We start from the raw sequence: 20,311 nt of genomic DNA, 5'->3' as shown, positions 1-20,311 counted from the left end.
TCGCCAGAGACCGAGTCCTTGTTGTGCCTTTAACTATACTTGTGCTTTGAGACCTCTGATTCACGTGCAGTTGTGAGAAATAACTCAGAGGAGCTGTGTGCCTTGCCCAGTTTGCCCCAGAGCTGACATCTTGGAAAACCACAGGGTTATGGCGACCAGGATACCCTCGGAGGTGAGTCAGGCCGTCCCCACAAAGACCCCATGTTGCCATTTTGTAGCCCCACGCCCTCAAGCCTGACCACCACTCGTCTGGTCTACATTTCTCTGATTTGTCCTTTTATTTATTTATTTATTTTGCGATACGCGGGCCTTTCACTGTTGTGGCCTCTCCTGTTCCGGAGCACAGGCTCCGGACGCGCAGGCTCAGCGGCCACGGCTCACGGGCCCAGCCGCTCCGCGGCATGTGGGATCTTCCCGGACCGGGGCACGAACCCGTGTCCCCTGCATCAGCAGGCGGACTCTCAACCACTGCGCCACCAGGGAAGCCCTGTCCTTTTTTTAAAATATAAATTTATTTATTTTTGGCTGTGTTGGGTCTTTGTTGCTGTGCGCGGGCTTTCTCTAGTTGTGGCAAGTGGTGGCTACTCTCTGTTGTGGTGCGCGGGCTTCTCATTGCAGTGGCTTCTCTTGTTGCGGAGCCTGGGCTCTAGGCTCGCGGGCTTCAGTAGTTGTGGCTCGAGGGCTCTAGAGCGCAGGCTCAGTAGTTGTGGCGAGCGGGGTTGGTTGCTCCGCGGCACGTGGGATCCTCCCAGCCAGGGCCCGAACCCGTGTCCCCTGCACTGGCAGGCGGATTCTTAGCCCCGCGCCACCAGGGAGCCCCGATTTGTCTTTTTAAGAATGTCGTGGAGACGGAACCCCACAGTAAGGGATCTTCGGGCACCGACTGTTCGGTCTTTGGTTTCGAATGGGCTCAGGCTGTTGACCGGTGCTCCGGGCCTGGCTTGGGCTGGGAGGGAGAACGCTGTCTGTCTCCTGCCTGGGGAACAGGACACGACCCTCCCCCACTAGGAGAACTTTTGGTGGATTTAGGTCTTAAGCCCTCAGAAGGCAAAGGCGCTGGGGTTGGGCGGGGCTGGTTACCTTAGGGGAGGGTTTGGGCTTCTGAGCCTGTTTCCCTGAGAGGAGGCGGTCCCTGCCCTGGGCACAGGGGCCTGCCCTTTCCCCGACACAGCTGGCGGCTCCTCCCAGGTCTAGAATGGACCATTGTGTACACAGCGCCTACGTGCTCCAGTCGTGGGAAGAGAGCCAAGAGTGGGAAGCCACCTGTGCCGTCAGAGCGGTTAACCCGGGGCCGACTCCCTGCGGGGCTTCATGGCCGTCAGCAGGGCAGGCGCCAGGCCGCTCAGGAAGGAGGTGACCTCGTGGGCCCTGGCCCTGGGCGTTCGTTCACCGGGACACCCGGCAGCCAGGGCTCTCTGGCCCCGCCGCCCCTTCCCGAGCAGCCCTCCTTGCAGACCCTGAAGGAGCCCCTGCTGCTCCCGTGTTCTCGGCCCCCAGACTGGTGGCCCGGCCCCGCGGGAGGCCCGCCGTCTCCGCTGCAGTAAGGGGCTCATTCATCTCGTGTGGCTTTTCCCAAGTGGTCTGGCTCGCCTGCTCCGGAAGAATCAGGGTGGGGGGGGGACCTGGGACAGCCTGTCCCTCTCCAAGTGGATCTGGGACCCTGGATGAGGCCCTGCGGGGAGTTGTCACAGGGAGACGCGGCCCCCGCCCGAGAGTCAGATGGAGACACAGTGGACACTCAAGCCTCCTCGCGGGCAGCTGCCCCTCTGTTCCCTCACCCCTCCTGACACCACACAGCTCTTGAAAAGGGTAGCCCCGCAAAGGGCATGGTCAGATCCTCAGCCGCAGGTGAGGCCAGTGTCAGAGGAGGTCCCGGCAGGCTGACGGCTGAGGCGGGCGGGCCCGGCCGCTGTGCACGCCCACAGGCGCAGGGGCACAGCAGAGCTGCCTCTCAGGCTGGCAGGCCGCCTGCTGGAGCCGCGTCCTGCAGCCCGCGGGGTGTCCTGCCCAAGCCTTTCCCTGGCCTCGTTCCCGCACACACAGCCCTGTGACCCGGCAGTCGTGGGTGCCCCTCACCCTCTTCAACCAGGGGACACTGTGTCAGGACAGACAGACTTAGAGAAAACAGAATCCACTCAGACTGACACCGAAACATCTTCTGAGCTGTTCCTGTGTGAACTCATCAAAGCGAACATACGATGTCGCTCACGTGAAGAAAACCCACAGCTTGATACTGAAACCGTCCCAGGGCACAGGCGTGGATGGCGGGGGGGCGGGGGGTCACAGAGCAGGCTGGAAGCAGGGGCAGCGCGGCCGGACTGACCAGGGGTCCCCACCCCAGGCCCGCCGCCGGGGTCGGCTCTTCAGAGCCAGAGCAGGAGGGACCGCGAGGGCCTGACGGGCCCTGTCTCTCTCCTCCCGCAGGTGGACATCTACAACACGGACCCCCTCATCTGCCGCGCGGGCCTGAAGGTGTGCTTCGGCACCCAGCTGCTCAACGCCGTGTCGAGGGTGGAGCGGGCGCTGCCCAAGCTGACCCTGCCCTTCCTGCTGCTGCAGGGCTCTGCTGACCGCCTGTGCGACAGCAGGGGCGCCTACCTGCTCATGGAGTCTGCCAAGAGCCAGGACAAGACGCTCAAGGTGAGCAGCTGCCCCACGTCCCCGGGGCGGGGAGAGTGGCGTCCCTCTAGGGCACCTGCCCGAACCCTTGGTTTAGGGCTGGCCTGGCCCCCGGGGAGGCACGTCTGCAGCTGGCCTCCGGGCAGAAAAGGTCGTCCTCCTCAGAGGGCGTTAGGCGTGTCACGCACAGCAGGATGGAAAATGCTGTTCCAGGTGGAGCAGTTCCCGGGTGTCTGGCTGAACCGGGAAGACCCCTGGCTGGAGGATGGGGCGAGAGCAGGTGCACCGGCTGTGTCCCTGCCACGTGGCAGCGGAGCCTGAAGGTGGCTCTGCGTGGTCGGCTGGGCAGACCGCCACCCCAGGGCACACGCGCGAACAGACGTGTCCCTGGACAGTGCTGCCCCAGCTTGGGCACGGCCGAGTGGACGGCCCGGTCGAGGGCCACCTCCCGCTAGGTTATAGGGAACGCGGCAGCTCCCCACAGGTGCCACACCTGCTGCATGGGTGCCGGGACTGGCACTCAGCTCTCTGCCCCGAGCCCCCTGCACCGCTTGCCCCCGCGCGCTGTGCTACAAAGGCTCTCACGTGTCTGCACTGTGCAGCGCCCCTCCGTCGCGGCTAAGAGTGGCAGCCCCTGGCCCAACACCCCTGCCAGAGGGAGGCCCGGACGAACAGCAGGAGGAAGGAGGGGAAGGGACGCCGCTCTCATCACGGCAGGAGGCGGTCCCAGCCTCAAGTCCCACGCTGGTACACCCGAGAGAGAGTTGGAATTCAGAAAAAGCATTGAAATCAGGGTCTCGAAGAGAGATTTCCACCCCATGTTCACGGCGGCCAAGAGGTGGATGCAGCCCTGGTGCCCACTGAGGGGAGGTGGTCCGTCCAGGCAAGGGGGTGTTTTCCAACCTTGAAAAGGGGGAAGTTCTGACGCAGATGAGCCTGGAGGAGGCTGTGCTCAGCGAAATGAGCCGGTCACAGAAGGTCAAATAGTGCGTGATTCCACGCACATGACATATGCAAAGTAGTCAAAGCTCATAGAAACAGAAAGTAGAGGGACTTCCCTGGCGGTCCAATGGTTAGGGCTCTGCACTTTCACTGCTGGGGCCCTGGGCAGGGAACTAAGATCTCGCAAGCCGAGTGGTGCAGCCGAAAAAAGAAAAGAAAAGAAAGTCGGGTGGAGTTTCCAAGGGCTGGGAGGAGGGCGCTGTAACGGGGACAGGGTTCAGTTGTGGAGGATGAGAATACGGCACCGCGTGCAGAGATACTTAACACCACTGAGCCGCACACTCAGAGGTGGTTAAGATGGTAAATTTCATGTTATATGATGTGTACTACAGTTTAAAGAAAAAAACAAACAAACTTGGAGATAGCTGTTAGAAATCACTGAAATGGCAAGTAGGCAGGTGGTTATACACATGGAGAGTTCAGGGGAGGTCTGGCTGGAGATAGAGATTCTGAGTCATCAGCACACGGGCGGTTTTACAGCCAGGGGCCTGGACGGGGCTCCTGGGGAGAGGGGGAAAGAGGCCCGACCCCGCCTCGGCCGCACCAGCCTGCAGCTCAGGAGGGTCGAGAGCTGTGGGAACCACGGAGGAAGGTGTTTCTAGAAGGTTCCCCTGGCCAGCTTTTGAATGATGCCGAGAAGCCAAGTCCTACGAGAGTGCAAGTGATCCCCGGCCACCGCTATGTGAGGGCCGTGGGGCTGGTGTCAGGACCACCGCCGTGGGCGGGTAGGAGTGAGGGTCAGCCGGGTCAGGCTGGGGTCCCACAGGGAGGAGAGGAGGCACAGGTGGGGCAAGGCTGGAGGGGGAGTGGCGTGGAGAGGGGACAGTGGTTCAAGAAAGGATCTGATGAACATGTTGGGAGCTTGCCAGCTATTTGCAGCACCACCTGCTGACCAGGCGTGGGTGCGTGGAGAGGGGGTCCTCTCCATCCGCTGCCCGGCCGCCTTGCCCACACGTCACTCGCAGTAGCCGTGACTTCCTGTCTTTCCTAATTGCAGATTTACGAAGGTGCCTACCACATCCTCCACAAAGAGCTTCCTGAAGTGACCAGCTCCGTCTTCCGTGAGATAAACACGTGGGTCTCTCAAAGGACAGCGGCGGCAGGAACGGGGTCCCCGCCCTGAGTGCCCTGGCCAGCCGTCGGGCCACAGTCGGGGAAGCAGGCAGAGGAAGGGCAGGAGCTGGCTTCTTAGATGTGGCTTGCCAACAAACAAACAAAAATCACAAATTGGAGGAATCCCTAGCGCAATTTACTAAGAAAAAAGACAGTCTTGTCGCACATCAGGCCGTCCGCCACTGGATCTGCCTTAAGTGGTGGACACTTTATGCAAAAATAGGAGGTCACGGCACTTCCCAGAGAATGTGCTGGAAGGCCTTAGGCCGCAGAGCCCTGCCCCGCCTCTCCCGCTCCGCAGGGTCCCAGGACCCCCGCTGCAATAACTGGAGGGGTCCCCTCCCGCCACCCCGCGCCCCGCCCTCACTGCCTCGGCTGGGCCCCCTCTGGCCGCCGGATGCGGGGCGGCGTCCACTTCCCCGGCAGACTGGCGCCGCCGCGGCCCAGCACATGCCTGCACTTCCTCGGCACATGTCCACCCGTGACCCGCGTCAGCTCCTTGTCCGCCGGGAGCCCGGGGTGGGCTGTGGGGCAGGTGGGGCTTGGCCCAGAAGAGGCACCCTCGCCCCCTTCCCTCCGCGGGGCACGTCAGGGCGGCTGTTCGTCGCTGACTAGTGTTACCTGGGGCTCAGAGGATGGTTGTGTTGGAGATGGAGTGCCTCGTGTGTATAGCGTCTGTTCTGAAGCAGAGCCGGGTGGGGGGGGGAACCAGGGGCCTTGAAGGCATGGATGCCCGACAGCCCTGTGCAGCCCCGGGGGGCGGGCCTAGGAGCCCCGTGCGGGACAGGCCTGTCCCAGCCCCTGCCTGCCGGGCCGCAGCCGCCCTGGGAGCCTCGGTGCTGGCAGCACAGCTACCTCTGGTGGCCGGAGAAGCTCCCCACGCGGTGGCCCTGCCCACGGCTGCAGGCCTGAGGCCACAGCAGCCCCGCTGCCTTTCTCGGTGCCAAACCCGCAGCCCCCCACCCCTTGGCCCTCAATTGCGCCAGAAGTAAACGGGGTCACCACCCACCCGGGGGGTACTTTGACTTTGAAATGGGACTCGCTGTCAGGTCTTGAGGCCCCACCTGCAGATGTGGCCGTGGTGGGGATGGAGCTGCCGGGGCGTGGAACCTTGGGGGAGGTGCGGTCCCGCCACCCCAAGGCTTCCCTGCCTGACGTGGAGGCTGGGGGCAGGACTCCCCACTCCCTTGCCCCTCCAGCGCTGGGAGCTGATGCCCCACGTGTGCCGTGTTCTTCCAGGTCTGCTTCTCGGTCCACCTCCAAGGGCCCCCGAGCTGCTCACCCCAGCGACCGTCAGCTGGGGGGGGCCTTGGTGCGTGTCTTGCTGCCCCTGCCCCTTGGGAGGGAGAGGCGCCCAGGCACCCAGCCCCGGGGGACGGCGCCTGGGTCCCCACAGAGAGCAGCTTCATCGCCACGTCTTATTCCTCTGGCTTCTCTTCAGAGGAGAAAAACATGTAGAAAATGCAGAGAGGTGGGCCCCACCTGCCCAGCTGGGCAGCCGTGAGGAATTTCCTGCTCTCGGGGGGCTAAGGACCGGCAGAAACTCCACCCACAAACCCCAGGCGCCCAGCCGTCCCGCCTGCAGGCCACAGCCCACCCCCACCTCCCAGAAGCACGCCGTGGCAAGGCCACATCCCAGAGTAAATACCAGGCCCGTGGGTTGACCAGTAAGCTTTCGATGCATGAATTTATTTATCTGAAAGCTCTTACAGAGGCATATTCAGTCACCTTTACAGATCTGGTTAAAGAATCGCCCATATTTAAAAGAAAAAAGTTCTTTGAAACCAGGACTGTTTCCTCATCTGGGAGGGGACACAGGGTACGTCCACCTGCTGAGTCAAGGGTGCAGGTAGCAGCGTCTGGAGGGCCCCCAGGGAGCACCCTCCCGTCCTTGCTGCACCGAGCAAGTCTTGAACTGGGGTCACCCTCCATGTTGGCGGCTCCGTGCCCATACCTGGAGCACCAGCGCCATGCCATCGCCGTGGTGCAGGGGAGCTGGGCTTGGAAAGGAAGCGAGGTCACACACGGCCTGGGCTCGAGGTGACAGGAGGACAGAGGCCACAGAGGGGCCCTGGACGTGCAGCCTATCCAAACCACGCCTGGGAGGACGGACATATTACTCGGGACGCTGGGCCCAAGCACGCCTGTGAACTCGGTGCCGCCCTGTAACTCAGAGGCCACGCTGGGCCACACGAAGTGGTTTCACGCCTGAGAAAGTCTCTAGGAAAAGATGCCACCTGCAGCCACTGGAGGTCCCAAGCCCGCCAGGGCCCATTCCTTTGCTGGGATGGGGAGTGGTGACCCCAGCTTCCCCTTGGCTCTTGGGGGCTCTGGAAACTCCCTGCAGGGCCCCACCCTCCTGCTCTTTCCTTCACCAACTGCTGGCATCAGCCTGTTAGGATCATAAGCAATTTACTGGTTATTGTCATTGCTGCCGCTCAGCCACCTTCCTACACGTACGCTGTTAGTGGGGACCCGTGTATTAGAACTCTTAACGCACCAACGTCTGCCACAGCTAACCCTAATAAACACATGTTTTCTGATGGTGTCGTCTGCCTGTCTGTGATCTGACTGCAACGTCCCTTGCGGAGAGACCAGCGGCCCTTTGCGAGGCTGCACTGGGGGTCTGGGCCGGTCCCCTGATACACCCCAGTATGCGGACCTGACTGTCCCTCTTGCGGAGCGGACTGCACGCCAGCTTTCTCGTACAGACGCGGCCACCGCTGCCACCAGAGGCCGGGCCGCCCCAGTTCTGGGCTCCACGGCTGACCCTCCTCCACAGTCCCACGTAACTTCTGACAATTTAGAAATAAGTTCTGATCTCCTCCCCCGTGGCTGCACCTCTGCCTCGCCCACCTGAGCGCAGGAGACCCCAGCTGGGGCGGGTGCCTGCACCCCTCCCTCCGTCGCCCCTGCGCCCGACCCAGAAGCAGAGGCTGTCGGCTGCCTGTCTGTCCAGGCAGACCATCTCCCTCTGGCCCCACTGGCCCCAGGGCAGTCACTGTCCCTTCCTGCTGGTGGCCACAGCAGCCTCCTCCGGGTGCCCCATCTTCCGACTTGTGTCCCATTGGTCTTTTCCCACATAGCGACCAGAGCGGGTGTTCAACGAGTCAGGCGGTGGCCCTTCCCACTCCAACCCTCGTGGTCCCATCTCACGCAGAGGCGGCCACGGCCCTCCCAAGCCTGCAGGCCCTGGGCCCGTGGCCACACGCCAGCCTCTCTGTGGAGCCCTCCCACCACCCTGTGTGGAGCTACCCACTCCCTGGCCCCCGCCACCACTCCTGCAGCACAGCCACTGCCATCTGACTCGACCGCGTTCTGTGGACCCTCAATCGCCCTGTCCCCCCACCGGAGCTGAGCTGCGGGAGCTGGGTCCTCGCGTCAGACCTCTGTGTGGTTTCCAGGGGTCCCTGGTAAATATCTGTCCGGGGAGGGAGGGGGTGGGGGACCAGTGCTCTCTCTGGGCCAGGCTGGAGCCTGGAACTGGGGTTGTAGGCGCAGGGCCCACTTCTTGGTGGGCGCCCGTGCCCTCACCCAGGCCACACCTCCAAGGGCCCCCTCGGGTTTAACGTTCTGCTGTTGCTGGCTTGAAATCCTCAATCTTTCTGGGCATGGTTCTCCTCCCGAGTTCCTGGACTGTCCTCAGGGTCGCTGCTCTGGACGCTTCCTCGGGCAGGTCGCCCAGCTCCACGTCACTTAGTTCTTCTGGGCTTTATCTTTTCCTTCGTCTGGAACATGTTCCTCTGCCCCCTCGGTGTGTCTGAGTTGCTATTTGTATTTTATGTCTGTTAGTGACGTTTCTCGACCTTGGAGAGGGGGCCTCTGTAGGAGACGTCCTGTGTCCCAGCGGTGCTCTCTCCTCTCGTCACCCAAGCTGCATGCTCTGGGGGGCTGCGTGAGCCCTTCTGTGGCAGGGGGCTGACCGCGTGGGGCGTCTGGTGGGCCTGGTCGGCCCCTGGCCTGGCTGGTCGCCAGGCCTTGCCACGTGTGGATGCCGCTGGCTGCTGGTTAGCGGGGTCTGGTCACGAGGCAGCGGGTTGTGGAATCCTAGGGGACCCCAGGCTAGTGCTGGCTCCTTGGTGGGCAGAGTCGGGGTCCAGGAGACCGTGGGATGCTGCCCACCCACTGGCGGGTGAGGCCAGGTCCTGGGGTTAGTGCCGGTCTACTGGCAGGCGGAGCCGGGCCCAGGGTTCCCAGAGCTGGTGTTGGATGGCCGGTGGGGGAGCGGTTCCTGACACAGTTGGGTCTGGGGTCCAGGGTGTCCTGAAGCTTGCGGTGACCTGCCGGTGGGCAGGGCCAGGGCCCAGCTGGTCCCAGGGCGGATCTGGCCTGCTCTGGGCAGGCTGGGTCCACAAGCTGCAGGACTGTGGTTTTCTTTTCTTTTTTTTTTTAAATTTAATTTTTATTTTATATTGGAGTATAATTGATTTATAATGTTGTGTTAGTTTCAGTCAGGTGTACAGCTAAGTGATTCAGTTATACATATATACACTGTTTCTCAGATTCTTTTCCCACATAGGTTATTACAGAATATTGAGTAGAGTTCCTGTGCTATACAGTAGGTCCTTATTACCTATTATATATATAGTAGTGTGTATATGTTAATCCCAAACTCTTAATTTATCTCTCCTCTGCCCCCCCGTTTCCCCTTTGGTAACCATAAGTTTGTTTTCTAAGTCTGTGTGTCTGTTTTGTAAATAAGTTCATTTGTATCTTTTTTTTTCTTTTTTCCTTTTAGATTTCACACATAAGTGATATCATATGGTATTTGCCTTTCTCTGATTTACGTAGTATGATAATCTCTGGGTCCATCCACGTAGCTGCAGATGGCATTACTTCATTCTTTTTGATGGCTGAGCAATATTCCATTTTATATCTGTACCACGTCGTCTTTATCCATTCCTCTGTCGATGGACATTTAGGTTGTTTCCATGTCCTGGCTATTGTGAACAGTGCTGCAGTGAACACTGGGGTGCATGTATCCTTTCAAATTATGGTTTTCTCTGGATATATGCCCAAGAGTGGGATTGCTGGCTCATATGGTAGTTCTATTTTTAGTTTTGTAAGGAACCTCCATACCGTTCTCCATAGTGGCTGTATCAATTCACATTCCCACCAACAGTGTAGGAGGGTTCCCTTTTCTCCACACGCTCTCCAGCATTTGTTGTTCCTACTTTTTGATGATGGCCATTCTGACGGGTGTGAAGTGATACCTCATTGTAGTTCTGATTTGCATTTCTCTAATAATTAGTGATGTTGAGCATCTTTTCATGTGCCTCTTGGCCATCTGTATGTCTTCTTTGGAGAAATATCTGTCTAGATCATTTGCCCATTTTTTGATGGGGTTTGGTTTTTTGATATTGAACTGCATGAGCTGATACGTTTTGGAGATTAATCCCTTGTCGGTTGCTTTGTTTGCCAGTATTTTCTCACATTCTGTGGGTTGTCTTTTTTCTTTATGGTTTCCTTTGCTGTGCAAAAGCTTTTAAGTTTATTTAGGTCCCCTTTGTTTACTTTGGTTTTTATTTCTGTTACTCTAGGAGGTGGATTGCAAGAGACCTTGCTGCGATTTATGTCATAGAGTGTTCTGCCTGTGTTTTCCTGTGAGTTCCATAGTGTCCAGCCTTACATTTAGGTCTTTAATCCATTTCGAGTTTATTTTGTGTATGGTGTTAGAGGATGTTCTAAAGTAAGTCCCCTACATAGGAATGAGTTCTGTTCCGAGAGCGCATGCGTAAGTCGTTTGTTTATAAGTCCAACAAAGTTAGCCTAGGTACCCAGCTAACACAATGGGCTATGTAGTACTGTACTGTAATAGGTTTATAAGGCTTTTCACACAAATAATACATAAACACAAAAAATAAAACATTTCCTTTTTTTTTTTTTTTTTTTTTTTTTTGCGGTCTGCGGGCCTCTCACTGTTGTGGCCTCTCCCATTGCGGAGCACAGGCTCCGGACGCGCAGGCTCAGTGGCCATGGCTCACGGGCCCAGCCACTCCACGGCATGTGGGATCTTCCTGGTCTGGGATCCCCTGCATCGGCAGGCGGACTCTCAACCACTGCACCACCAGGGAAGCCCAAAACATTTTTAATCTTACAGTACAGTACCTTGAAAAGTACAGTAGTGCAACAGCTGGGATACAAGGGCTGGCATCAAGTGAACAGGCAAGAAGAGTTACTGACTGAGGAGGGAGAGGAGGTGGGAGACGGTGGAGCTGAAGCATCGTCAGCAATAGGAGACGGAGGGCGAGCTGCAGTTTCACTCACGCCTGACGTTAGTGGAACACATATTTCGTTCGCAACTTGAAGGTTTGTATGTAGGGGACTTAAAGTAATTTCATTGTTTTACATATAGTTGTCCAGTTTTAGGGCTGTGGTTTTCTTGGTCTGGTGTCTGCCCCCTGCTGGGCAAGGCTGGTCTAGCAGCCTGAGCAGGCTCCCTGGAGGGTAGGGCAGGTGCCTGCCCACTGGTGGGTGGAGCTGCGCCGTCTGGTGGGCAGGGCCGTGTCCCAGGGGGCTGTGAGCTCAGCAGGTCCCAAGGCAGCCTGTCAGCTGACGGGTGAGGCTCTGTCCCCCAGGGGGCTGTTTGGCCCAAGGCTCCCAGCACTGGGCCTACAGGCTGTTGGGTGGTGCTTGGTCCTGGCGCTCACAGGCCAAGATGTCAGCCCAGCAGCACAGCAGCTGTGTTCACGGGCCGAATGTCCCCCAGCGTATCTGCCACGGGCGTCTGTGTCCCCAGGGTGAGCCTCAACCGCCCCCCACCTCTGCAGGAGACCCTCCAAGAACAGCAGGTAGGTCTGGCCCAGGCTCCCATCAAATTACTGCTTCTGCCCTGGGTTCTCGTGCGTGTGAGGTTTTGTGCGGCCCTTGAGGAGTGGGGTCTCTGCTCCCTCGTCCTGTGGGGCCCCTGCAGTCAAGGCCCGCTGTCTTCACAGCCAGATGCTGTGCCGGACCCCCGGGCTGGGGAGCCCGACGTGGGGCTCAGAGCTCTCACTCCTCGGGGGGAACCTCTGCAGGGTCATTATTCTCCAGTGTGTGGGTTGCCCACCTGGGGCTAAGGGACTCCTGCTGTCTCGTCGTCATTCCTTCTTTATGTCTTTAGCTAAGGGACTCCTACTGTCTCGTCGTTGTTCCTTCTTTATGTCTTTAGCGATAGAAGATATTTTGATATTTTCTGGCAGGGTTTGGTCTTTTCCGTGGATGGTGGTTCTGCAGGTGGTTGTGATGTTGGTGTGCTCGTGAGAGGAGGTGAGCTGCTCTCCTGAGATGACTTGTGATGAAATTTTCAATCATTTTGGAATAGGTCCCACGGGGTGGCCAGAGCTGGCTGTCCCCTGTGCAGAGGCCCCCTGGGTGGCACGTAGACCTGAAGGACGGTCCCCTCCCAAGGCCTGCACTCCTCCTACAGCCCAAGCCTCAAGGGGTTGACTGTGGGCAGTATCCTCTCTGGGCTGTTCCTGCCTCCTGGGAGCACCCACAGAGCACAGACTCCTGCTGAGGGCCATCACGTGGCAGGTGCCCCATGGTCTTGGGGCTGCCCCCAGATCCAGGACGGGGTGACACAGCTTGCCTCATCTTGGTGGGGCAGGAAGAGGGACGATGGAGCGCCAGGCCGGCCCAGCAGGGGGAGAGCACGAGGTGAGCATGAGAGGGGCGTGTCCGAGGGGCTCGGGGTAGATGGGAAGGGAGCACAGGTTGGTCCCAGGACTGGGACTCAGGGACGGAGATCTCCAGCAGCAGCAGCACCCGGCCCGGGACGGTGCGTGGGGGGAGCCTGCGGTGGGGGTGCAGTGCTGGGACCAGCCACAGCGGGGAGCCACCCGCCCTGACCGGAGGTGTCTGGAGCCTGGGGTAGAGGACACGGCGGTGGCCAGGTGGGGGCTGGGTGGGAGCAGCAGCTGCTGTCCCACTCACGGCCCTGAGTGTGTGGCTTCCAGCCCGTGGACCAAGGAGGCTGCTCCTGCCACAGCATCCTTATCCCAGCCCACTGGGAGGGAGGAAAGGAGAGGGGCAGGGTGAGCTTTGCAAGGACGAAACCAGAGACCCCATCTGCCGTTTCTGCTCACATCTAGGACCTGGTGGCGTGGCCACGGCTCAAGGCAGCAGGGAAGCTGGGAAATGAGCCAGGTGCCCACAGCAAAGGGCGGGCACAGAGCTCAGAGAGACAGCAGGCTGTGCCCAGGAACCAGGCATGCACCCCAGGCTTTCCAGGAGGGGAGACCTGGGCTCAGCATCCACCTGGAAGATGCCAACCCGGCAGGTAAGAGTGAGCTAGAGGTGAGGCAGGGCCCCAACTGGGGCCGAGCTGGCAGGAGGCGGCTACCGTGGAGGCTGGGTGACAGCTACCTCGAGGGTCGAGGAATCAGGAGAACACGAGTGTCCATCTCCACGACTCCATGGGTAAGAAGGGGCTACACCACGTGCCCAGAATTGCTCGTGTCCCATCTTCCAGGAACGAGGTGAGTTCACGTCGAGGTTCAGTGGGCTGAGCCCCACCCCTGCTGGTGCCTCCTCAGGACCCCGTCTCACTCCAGGTTTGGTGGTTGGTAGTACTGTTCCCACTTAGACCGATAAGGATGCTGGGGCTCTGATGTGCTCTAGCCCAGGTCCCCGGCCCACGTGCAAGACAGCCGCTGCCTCCCCGAGGTGCAGGTGGTGACCACCCAGGTGCAGGGTGCTGATGGGACTCCGAGAACTAAGCCACTGGCGGGGGGGGGGGGTGGGGGGCTGGAGTGCCTGAGGGCAGCTTCCTGGCTCCAGGCCCCCCCCCCCCCCCGCAGAAATCCCTGCCTGAGGCTGTGCTTCAGACTTTTACCAAAGTGAGAATTTTTATGCTAGTAGAGTGCTCCAGGAATGAAGGCTGCCCCTCGCCCTGGCAAGAGCACTCCTAACTTTGTGACGGCACCCTCACTCCTCCTCACTCTGCCGCATTGAGGCAGACACTGAAAGCTATGTAGGAGTTTTCCAGGTGGAGGAGCAAACATATGCATGCTTTTTTTTTTTTTGCAGGTGGGAAGATTATTATAGGATGGGTTAAAAAAACGTATATCTTTAGGTAAGAGCCAGGACTAGGGCGAGGCAAGTGAGGCACTCCCCCTCAGGCACACAAGGGTGCACCAAAAATCATAGTCATTAAAAATAAGCAATAGTTTAATGTAATACTTTACTTTTAAATCAAAATTAATGATGAACTTTCAAAGCAGGATTCCTGGTTGTCTTTTGCTCCAGTCCCCCGGGACTCGGCACGGCACGGTCGGTCGGCTTGTGGCCGCTGCCCCGCCGGCAGGCCCTCTTCGCCCTTACACTCCACTTCACGTACAAGCCGTTTTTCTTTTCTGTTTTTGCTTACTCTGTTAACGGTTGATCTGTTTTTCCCAATGGGATCTTGTGATGGAATAGAATGCATATAATATTTCCTAGTAAAATGTATGGAAATATTTGATTCAACAGTGTTCACTTCGAGGAGGCCCTGGGCTGAGGGTAAAACAGTGGCTTCCATCCTCAGCACCCCCCTGGACTGATACGCACCACAGCCAGTGGCTGAGGCGGGTGCAGGGAGCCAGGCCAGGTCTGCTTAGCTGGGGCCCTGCGCCCCAAGGTGCAGGCTGGGCTGAGGCCCCACGGCGAGCCGTATGAGCAGCTGCTCAGTAAGCGAGCTCAGAAGCCCTGCCTTAGCTCACCTGAGGGCAAACACCTCTCGCCCCACGGCACCTCCCAGGGCCAAGGGGAAACCCTGTCCCCCAGGGGAGTCTGGTCATCAGAGGGGCTGCCTACTCAGACCCACAGACGCGGGGCCCTGACCCGAGCTCCCCCGACCCTGTCCCTGGTACACAGGCTCCCACGGTGAATTCAAGCTTTATTGCCGCCTCCGCCCAGGAAAGCATGCGAGGAGGGGCCAGGAGCAGGTGGGACGTGGGAGGGAGGCCCTAAGAAACGGCCCGCCAGGTTTCCCTGAGTGGTGCCCAGCCCCCAGGGTCTTGGGGCTGGTTTGTGCTGCGGGAGAGGCCTCATCCCCAGGTGCCCCTCCCCGGGGTCCCCAGGCACAAAGAGGAGGGGAGCCCCGCCGAGCGCCTACCGGCGCGGTGACGCCCCGAGCTCACAGACCACATGGCGCGCAGCCCTCAGCAGTCCAGGCCGACAGACGCCAGCAGGTCCTCCAGCGCCCGCAGCTGCCGCTCTGCCTGCTCCATGGCGCTGCACGTCTGCGCGGTGCTGCCCAAGTGGAAGCGGATGTCGTCCACCAGCGGGATGGAGTCCGTCTCCTGCCGGGCCGTCACGGCCGCGGCCTCCTCCTTCACCGCCTCCACGAAGTCCTCCCGCTCCAGCAGCTGCGGACAGGCCAGCTCAGGGCACGCCCGCCACCCACCCTCAGCCACCCCGGGCCCACGCTCACCTTCTCGATGACCTTGGCCATGTACTTCGTGCACTGGTCCTCCAGGCGCGCCAGGCCAAACAGCTTGGCCACGCGCCACACGCCCACCACGCTGTCCTCGTCCAGCAGCTGGGCCAGGCCACGGCCACACAGCTGCTTCAGGCCCGGCAACAGGTACATGTCAGCCACACTCAGCACGTCGTAGGCCAACTCGGGAGGCAGCTGTGAAGAGAACGGAGGTGAGGAAGGGCACCCGAGACTTAAGAATGGGGTCCACGGGCCGAGCCAGGGGCTCACGTTGCAGGCCAGCTCTGCCCCGAGCCCCACAGCCAGAGCCCATGTTTCCCACCTGCTGTGGCAAGCACGGCCTCCAGAGGACGAGGGAAGCTGGGTGCAACTTTCACCCAGTCCAGGCGGGGACACCTGCTTGGCCGTCACCCCGTTCTCTGGGAGCAGCTGTGACAGGGATCCTACAGCCCACTGACCCCTTCTGGGAGGAAGTGTGCTAACCCTGCCCTGGGCACTCACTGCAGAGAAACAAGAAACAAACCCCCTTCCTCAGTCACCATATTACTACAGTGACCAGCACACACGCGCACAAGCAGGCAGTGCACACCTGCCGCCTCCTCACCTGGGGCAGCTGCCTCGGGGCAGCCAAAGGGCCCTGTGGTGACCCCAACGCATCCCCACTGTTGCAGGAATTCAGGGTGACTGTCCCCGCCCACCCGGTGGCTGGGAAACTTGGGGACCTCAGGTGGCTACACTGTGTCTCCAAGTGCCAGGTGCTCATGCCACGAGTCTTGTCACTCATTCTTGCCCTGAAACCAGGGCCCCTCCACCTGATAGAAAAGTTCACACAGGACCCACACTCCAGCCTCATGGAGAACAGGCCTCCCAGAGCCAGTCCAGACCTGGGCGCTCCCTCTAAGCCCCGTGGTGACGTGGCCTGTGTAGCCCCCCCAAGCCCTGCCCAGCGCGCACACCTCGGTGTGGTCACTGTAGACGTAGTACAGCACATGGGTGAAGACGGCGGGCGAGACGTCGTGCAGGGTGATGGCCAGGAGGCCGCCTGACGCCTCCAGCTCCTCGTTCTCGCGGAAGTGGTCATCCAGCAGGGCCCGGAAGTAATCGCTGTGGCCACAGAAGAAGGCCTGTGGGAGGCTGGGCTCAGGATGGGCCAAGACTTGTGCCTGGAGGAGCTGGCCCGGGGCTTAAGGCAGGGGTGGGGGTCCGGAGGGAAAAAGCTTAGTACCTTGTGACAGAGGAAGCTGTGACCGTCCACTCGGAAGCAGACATCAGGACAGCTGCTGAAGCCGTCGCAGGGGAAGGGCAGCTCGCCAAGATCACCCTGGCGGGGGAGAGCAGAGCAGGTGCCACCAGAGCAGGCAGGAGACGGGAGAGCAGCCGGCCCCGGCCAAGAGCCCGTTCTAGCTCATCCTGGAGGACGACCGCTGCCCCGCGCTGACTTAGATACAAGACAACTAAAGCAAGCAGGCTAGCTCAGAAAAGGGAAGCAACTGGGCTCTAGGTTTAAACCGCATACCCATCCCCAGACACGCCCCCTACCCACAAGCCCAGCCCAGGCGGGTGTGCTTACCCGGAGCTCGGGGGGCAGGGCACAGTCGGCCAGCAGGGCCAGGTCCTCCCGCAGCCGGGGGTCTACCTGGGGGGGCTCAATGGTCAGCACCTTCACACACGTGCCTGGCTTGGAAGCCACTGTGGAGGGGAGAACGCAGCTTCAGGGAGCCGGGCGGCCCGCCAGCTGCTGCCTGGGCCCCGGGCGGGTCCTGGACACGCACACTCACACTGGGCCTCCAGGTCGCCGAGCAGGCCCCACAGCTGGCACTGCCTGGCCAGACGCTCGCAGTCGCCGACATGCTCCACACCCACGTCCAGGCAGCCTGGGTACGGGTGCAGGGCTGGGCGGAGGCTCAGAGCCTGAGGGGGCCCCCGGCTGCCCCGCGGCCGTGCCTCGGCCCACCACCCGAGTTCTACAGGACCCGGGACAGACGAGAAGGGCTCCTCTGTGGGTGGGAAAACCCAGCCCAGGCGGCAGCTGGGCCCACCCTGCACCCCAGGGGGTGAGCGCCAGGAGAGAGAACGTGGCGCCAAAGCCACGTCCGGGTGTGCTGCAGGCCCTCCCTACCCAGACCCAGGGCTCACCTGTGTACAGGTACTGCAGGAGGGCCCCAAAGGCCACGGGGTTGATCTGCAGGCAGAGACCGCAGGGAGACAAGGGCCAGAGACAGCCGCTCAACACAAATTCCCTGCTCACCCTCTGCCCTCCCCATCCCCGGGAGGGACGCACCAGAGGGTGCCTGAGGACCACGACACTCTTGCCCTTCCATTTGGTGTCGAGCATGTGTGCGAAGTAGGTGCTGCGAGCACCCAGGATGCAGCGATGTGCCCGGAAGGACTTGCCGTGCACTAGGAAGACCACGTCGCTGTGGATGCCCTGCTCCAGGAGGCTGGGGGCAGTGGAGGGGGTCCTCAGCAGTGCCGCCCCCAAGTCCCCCCACTGCCCCCCCTCAGCCCCACACCGGCCACGCCCACCACAGAGCCTCTGTGCAGGGCTGTCTCGCGCTCAGTCTCACCGCAGCAGGCAGCTATAGTAGTAGTCCCGCCGCCGGTAGGAGGCCGTCACCTGCTTGTAGTCACGCAGGGCCCGGCGGATGGCCTCGCTCTGGGCCCCGTAGAGACAGCGCTCCCCATCGAAGGTGTTGGCCTCGCAGCGGGCTCCTGGGGACGGCAGGGCTGCCCAATCTGCAGGGCCATGGGGCTGCCCGCCACAGCTGGGGAGGGGCCTGGGGGAGAGGCGCAACTCCCCCTCCCCACCCCACCTACGGGGCCCGAGTCGCCCTGGGCCTGCTCGTGCCCCAGCATCCTCCCTGCCGGGGCCCAGGCACACGCCACACGCCACACACCACACAAAACAGACGGCTTGGAGGCCGGCCCTAATCTGTGCACTGGCAGTCTGGGGACACACCCTAGGCAGAAGAGTCCCCCGTCCTCACCTAACTGAGGTTCCTGGGGCAGAAAGACATACACAGGTTAGCAAATGACGTCAGGTGCTCTGAAAAAAAAGCTAAGCAAGATGAAGGGTGACAGTGGTGGCAGCTGCCACAGGAGAGGCTGTGGAAGGTCACTGTGGCAGAAACACGGTGCGGAGACGCGAAATGCGTGGGAGTCATGCCAAGACCTGGGAAAGGCCTTCTGAGCAAAAGGAACAGCAAGTGCAAAGGCCCTGAGCGGCACGTGGGGAGGCAGCAGAGGGCTGGCGGGGCGGGAGGGGGCGCCTGTCAAGGAGCAGCTCAAGGCAGGCCAGGTTCTCTAGCTCATGGGAAACACAGCAGGGAAGGCACTCAGGCCAGGAAGCAGGTCACACTGGCCGTGGGGCATGCCCACTGTGGCAAGGACAACACACGGTAGAGGACAGGGAGGGGCAGCCGCAGGGACGCTGACCCGGGGCTGCGGAGCTGAGGGGAGAACCGGCTCTGAGGGCAGAGCTAAGGGCATTGCTGACGGGGTGCGGGACTGAGAGGGGATGCCAGGGCCCCTGGGCACAGCCCACGTCCACCACCCCACCCAGCCCTGCCCTGCGCACTCACCGTTGGCTAGCAGGTAGAGCACCAGCTCTTCGTGTCCACAGAGGCAGGCATAGTACCTGAGGGGGAGATGGGCGGGGCAGGGGCGCTGTCAGGCCTGCAGGCCCCGCCCACCCTACCCACCCCCTGCCCCCCCCCACCCCCGGCACTCACAAGGGGGTGCTGTCCCACTTGTCCCGCACATTCACCTCCACGTCTCGCTGCTCCAGCAGGTACCTGGGCAGGGGAGGTCAGGGCCTAGGTCAGGATGGGTTTGGGGTCTGGAGAGGAGACCTGCGGAAGGGGAAGGAGGAAAGCCTCCCCAGGTGAGGGCAGAGACCAGAGCAGGACAGGCGTTTAAGGCAAAGGAGCCACGAAGAGTGGATGTGGGAGCCCCTGGGCGTCGGAGGCCCCAGAGCTGAAGAGGCTGAGCATCTGGGCTGAAGGCTTAAGGGAGGGAGGGAGGGAGGGAGGGAAGGAGGGGGGAGGGGAGGAGGAGGAGGAGGATGAGGAGGTGGAGGAGGAGGTGGAGGAGGTGGGGGGGGCCCTGCCTCCACCCGAAGCCTCGGGCTGCATGGGGTGGCAGGTTAGCCTTCCGAGGGCAGAGGGACTGGAGGTGGACAGGACGACCAGGAGACTTGCAGGCGTCCTGGCAGCGTGGAAACGAAAAATGGACAGATTATATAGAAGGCGGAAGTCAGGAAACAAAGCAGCAGAGGAGACGGGTGAGGGGAGACCACGAAGAATGGTGATGGACAGGAACCCACTTCGAGGAGACGCCCAGGTTGGATCTCAGAGTGCACCACACTTTGGGGGCTACCAACTAACTCCCAGGTGTCACCCGACCCTGGGGAGGAGCCCGGAGAAGCTGCGGGGCTCAGGAAGTCCCCGACTGGCCCAGGGGAGGGCGCCAGGGGAGGTCGGGACCAGGGATGGGGGAAGGAAAACAGGTGCCTCATATCCCACATCAGCAGCCCCCTCCCCTCCCCGTGCGGCCCGCGGAGACGGCGATTGCAGCACCCGGGCCGCGTCAACCGCAATTAGGAGTTCCCGAACTTCTGAGAACCAGAGGCTGGTTCCGGCCCACAGGCGTTCCCAGCGCGGGGTCCGCAGCTCATCAGAGGAGCCACGTAGGGGGCGTCCCAGGCCTGCCCCCAGGGTCTGACCTCCGGGCCCTTCTCTACTCTGTGCCCCTCTCCGCCTCCTCCGGGCGTCCGCGTGGCAGTCCTCCCCTCCGGGACTCCCGGAAAAAGTCACGCCAGCACCCGACCCCCGCGCCCCCGCTCAGAGAGCTGCCTGGACCGGGGCGGTCCTGCTTCGGCGCCCGGGCCGCCCCCCACCCCCACCCCGGCCAGGCGCTCCGCGGGCGGCCGACTCACACCCTCCTCGGGGCCACGGCTCCTCACCGCACTCGGCCCACGTCCCCCTTCCTGCAGCTGGAGAACAGGTCGCAGGTATCCATGGCGCGGACGTCCCCGACCCCGGCCCGGCGACCCCAGGGCAGCGGCGAAGCCCCGCCGGATATAAACACGCCGCGCCGCGCCGCGCCCCGCCCGCTCCGCCCCGCCCGCTCCGCAGCGGCGCCTGGCGCCCGGAGGACCGACCTGGGATGTGCCCGCCC

At 61.3% G+C, this 20,311-nt stretch overlaps 2 protein-coding genes across 23 annotated transcripts in view; one reads left to right on the top strand and one right to left on the bottom strand.

Annotated features, from left to right (window-relative positions):
• The window catches only part of MGLL (monoglyceride lipase), a 104,331-nt gene extending 97,054 nt beyond the window's left edge, over positions 1–7,277 (top strand). For all 3 annotated transcript variants that reach the window (XM_060160995.1, XM_060160994.1, XM_060160996.1), the window contains 2 exons: positions 2,425–2,640; positions 4,619–7,277. In XM_060160995.1, coding sequence (XP_060016978.1) covers positions 2,425–2,640; positions 4,619–4,744 — 342 coding nt within the window. In that variant the 3' untranslated portion in view covers positions 4,745–7,277. The remainder of the gene's footprint in view (positions 1–2,424; positions 2,641–4,618) is intronic.
• Positions 7,278–13,863: 6,586 nt separating this feature from the next.
• ABTB1 (ankyrin repeat and BTB domain containing 1) lies at positions 13,864–20,223 on the bottom strand. 20 transcript variants are annotated; one of them, XM_060160973.1, is made up of 13 exons: positions 20,097–20,223; positions 18,865–18,927; positions 18,715–18,770; positions 17,701–17,845; positions 17,415–17,574; positions 17,270–17,315; positions 16,906–17,097; positions 16,704–16,822; positions 16,359–16,454; positions 16,090–16,257; positions 15,128–15,328; positions 14,810–15,062; positions 13,864–14,150 (listed from the first exon to the last, which is right to left on the bottom strand). In XM_060160973.1, exons 1-12 carry the CDS (start codon positions 20,150–20,152, stop codon positions 14,856–14,858), a joined length of 1,509 nt encoding a protein of 502 aa, XP_060016956.1. In that variant the 5' UTR covers positions 20,153–20,223; the 3' UTR covers positions 13,864–14,150; positions 14,810–14,855. The 20 variants fall into 20 exon arrangements, with proteins under 20 accessions (XP_060016956.1, XP_060016955.1, XP_060016958.1 ...); XM_060160972.1 differs by having other exon boundaries at positions 13,864–15,062; XM_060160975.1 differs by having other exon boundaries at positions 13,864–15,062; positions 16,704–16,765.
• Positions 20,224–20,311: the final 88 nt, after the last annotated feature.

This window comes from Lagenorhynchus albirostris, chromosome 10, assembly GCF_949774975.1.
Source record: "Lagenorhynchus albirostris chromosome 10, mLagAlb1.1, whole genome shotgun sequence".
NCBI classification, from domain to species: Eukaryota; Metazoa; Chordata; class Mammalia; order Artiodactyla; family Delphinidae; genus Lagenorhynchus; species Lagenorhynchus albirostris.
Note: the sequence above shows the minus strand (reverse complement) of the source record. Positions and strands in the feature narration are given on the sequence as shown.

Bases quoted from the DNA above. Each gene is read 5' to 3' on its own strand.
- ABTB1 (XM_060160972.1), bottom strand. From the start codon at position 20,152: ATGGATACCTGCGACCTGTTCTCCAGCTGCAGGAAGGGGGACGTGGGC. The intron at 17,846-18,714 runs GTGAGTGCGCAG...TGCCGTCCCCAG, and splicing joins GCTCTACCTGCTAGCCAACG to GAGCCCGCTGCGAGGCCAAC. The intron at 17,316-17,414 runs GTGCGTCCCTCC...CTCTGCCTGCAG, and splicing joins TGGTCCTCAGGCACCCTCTG to ATCAACCCCGTGGCCTTTGG.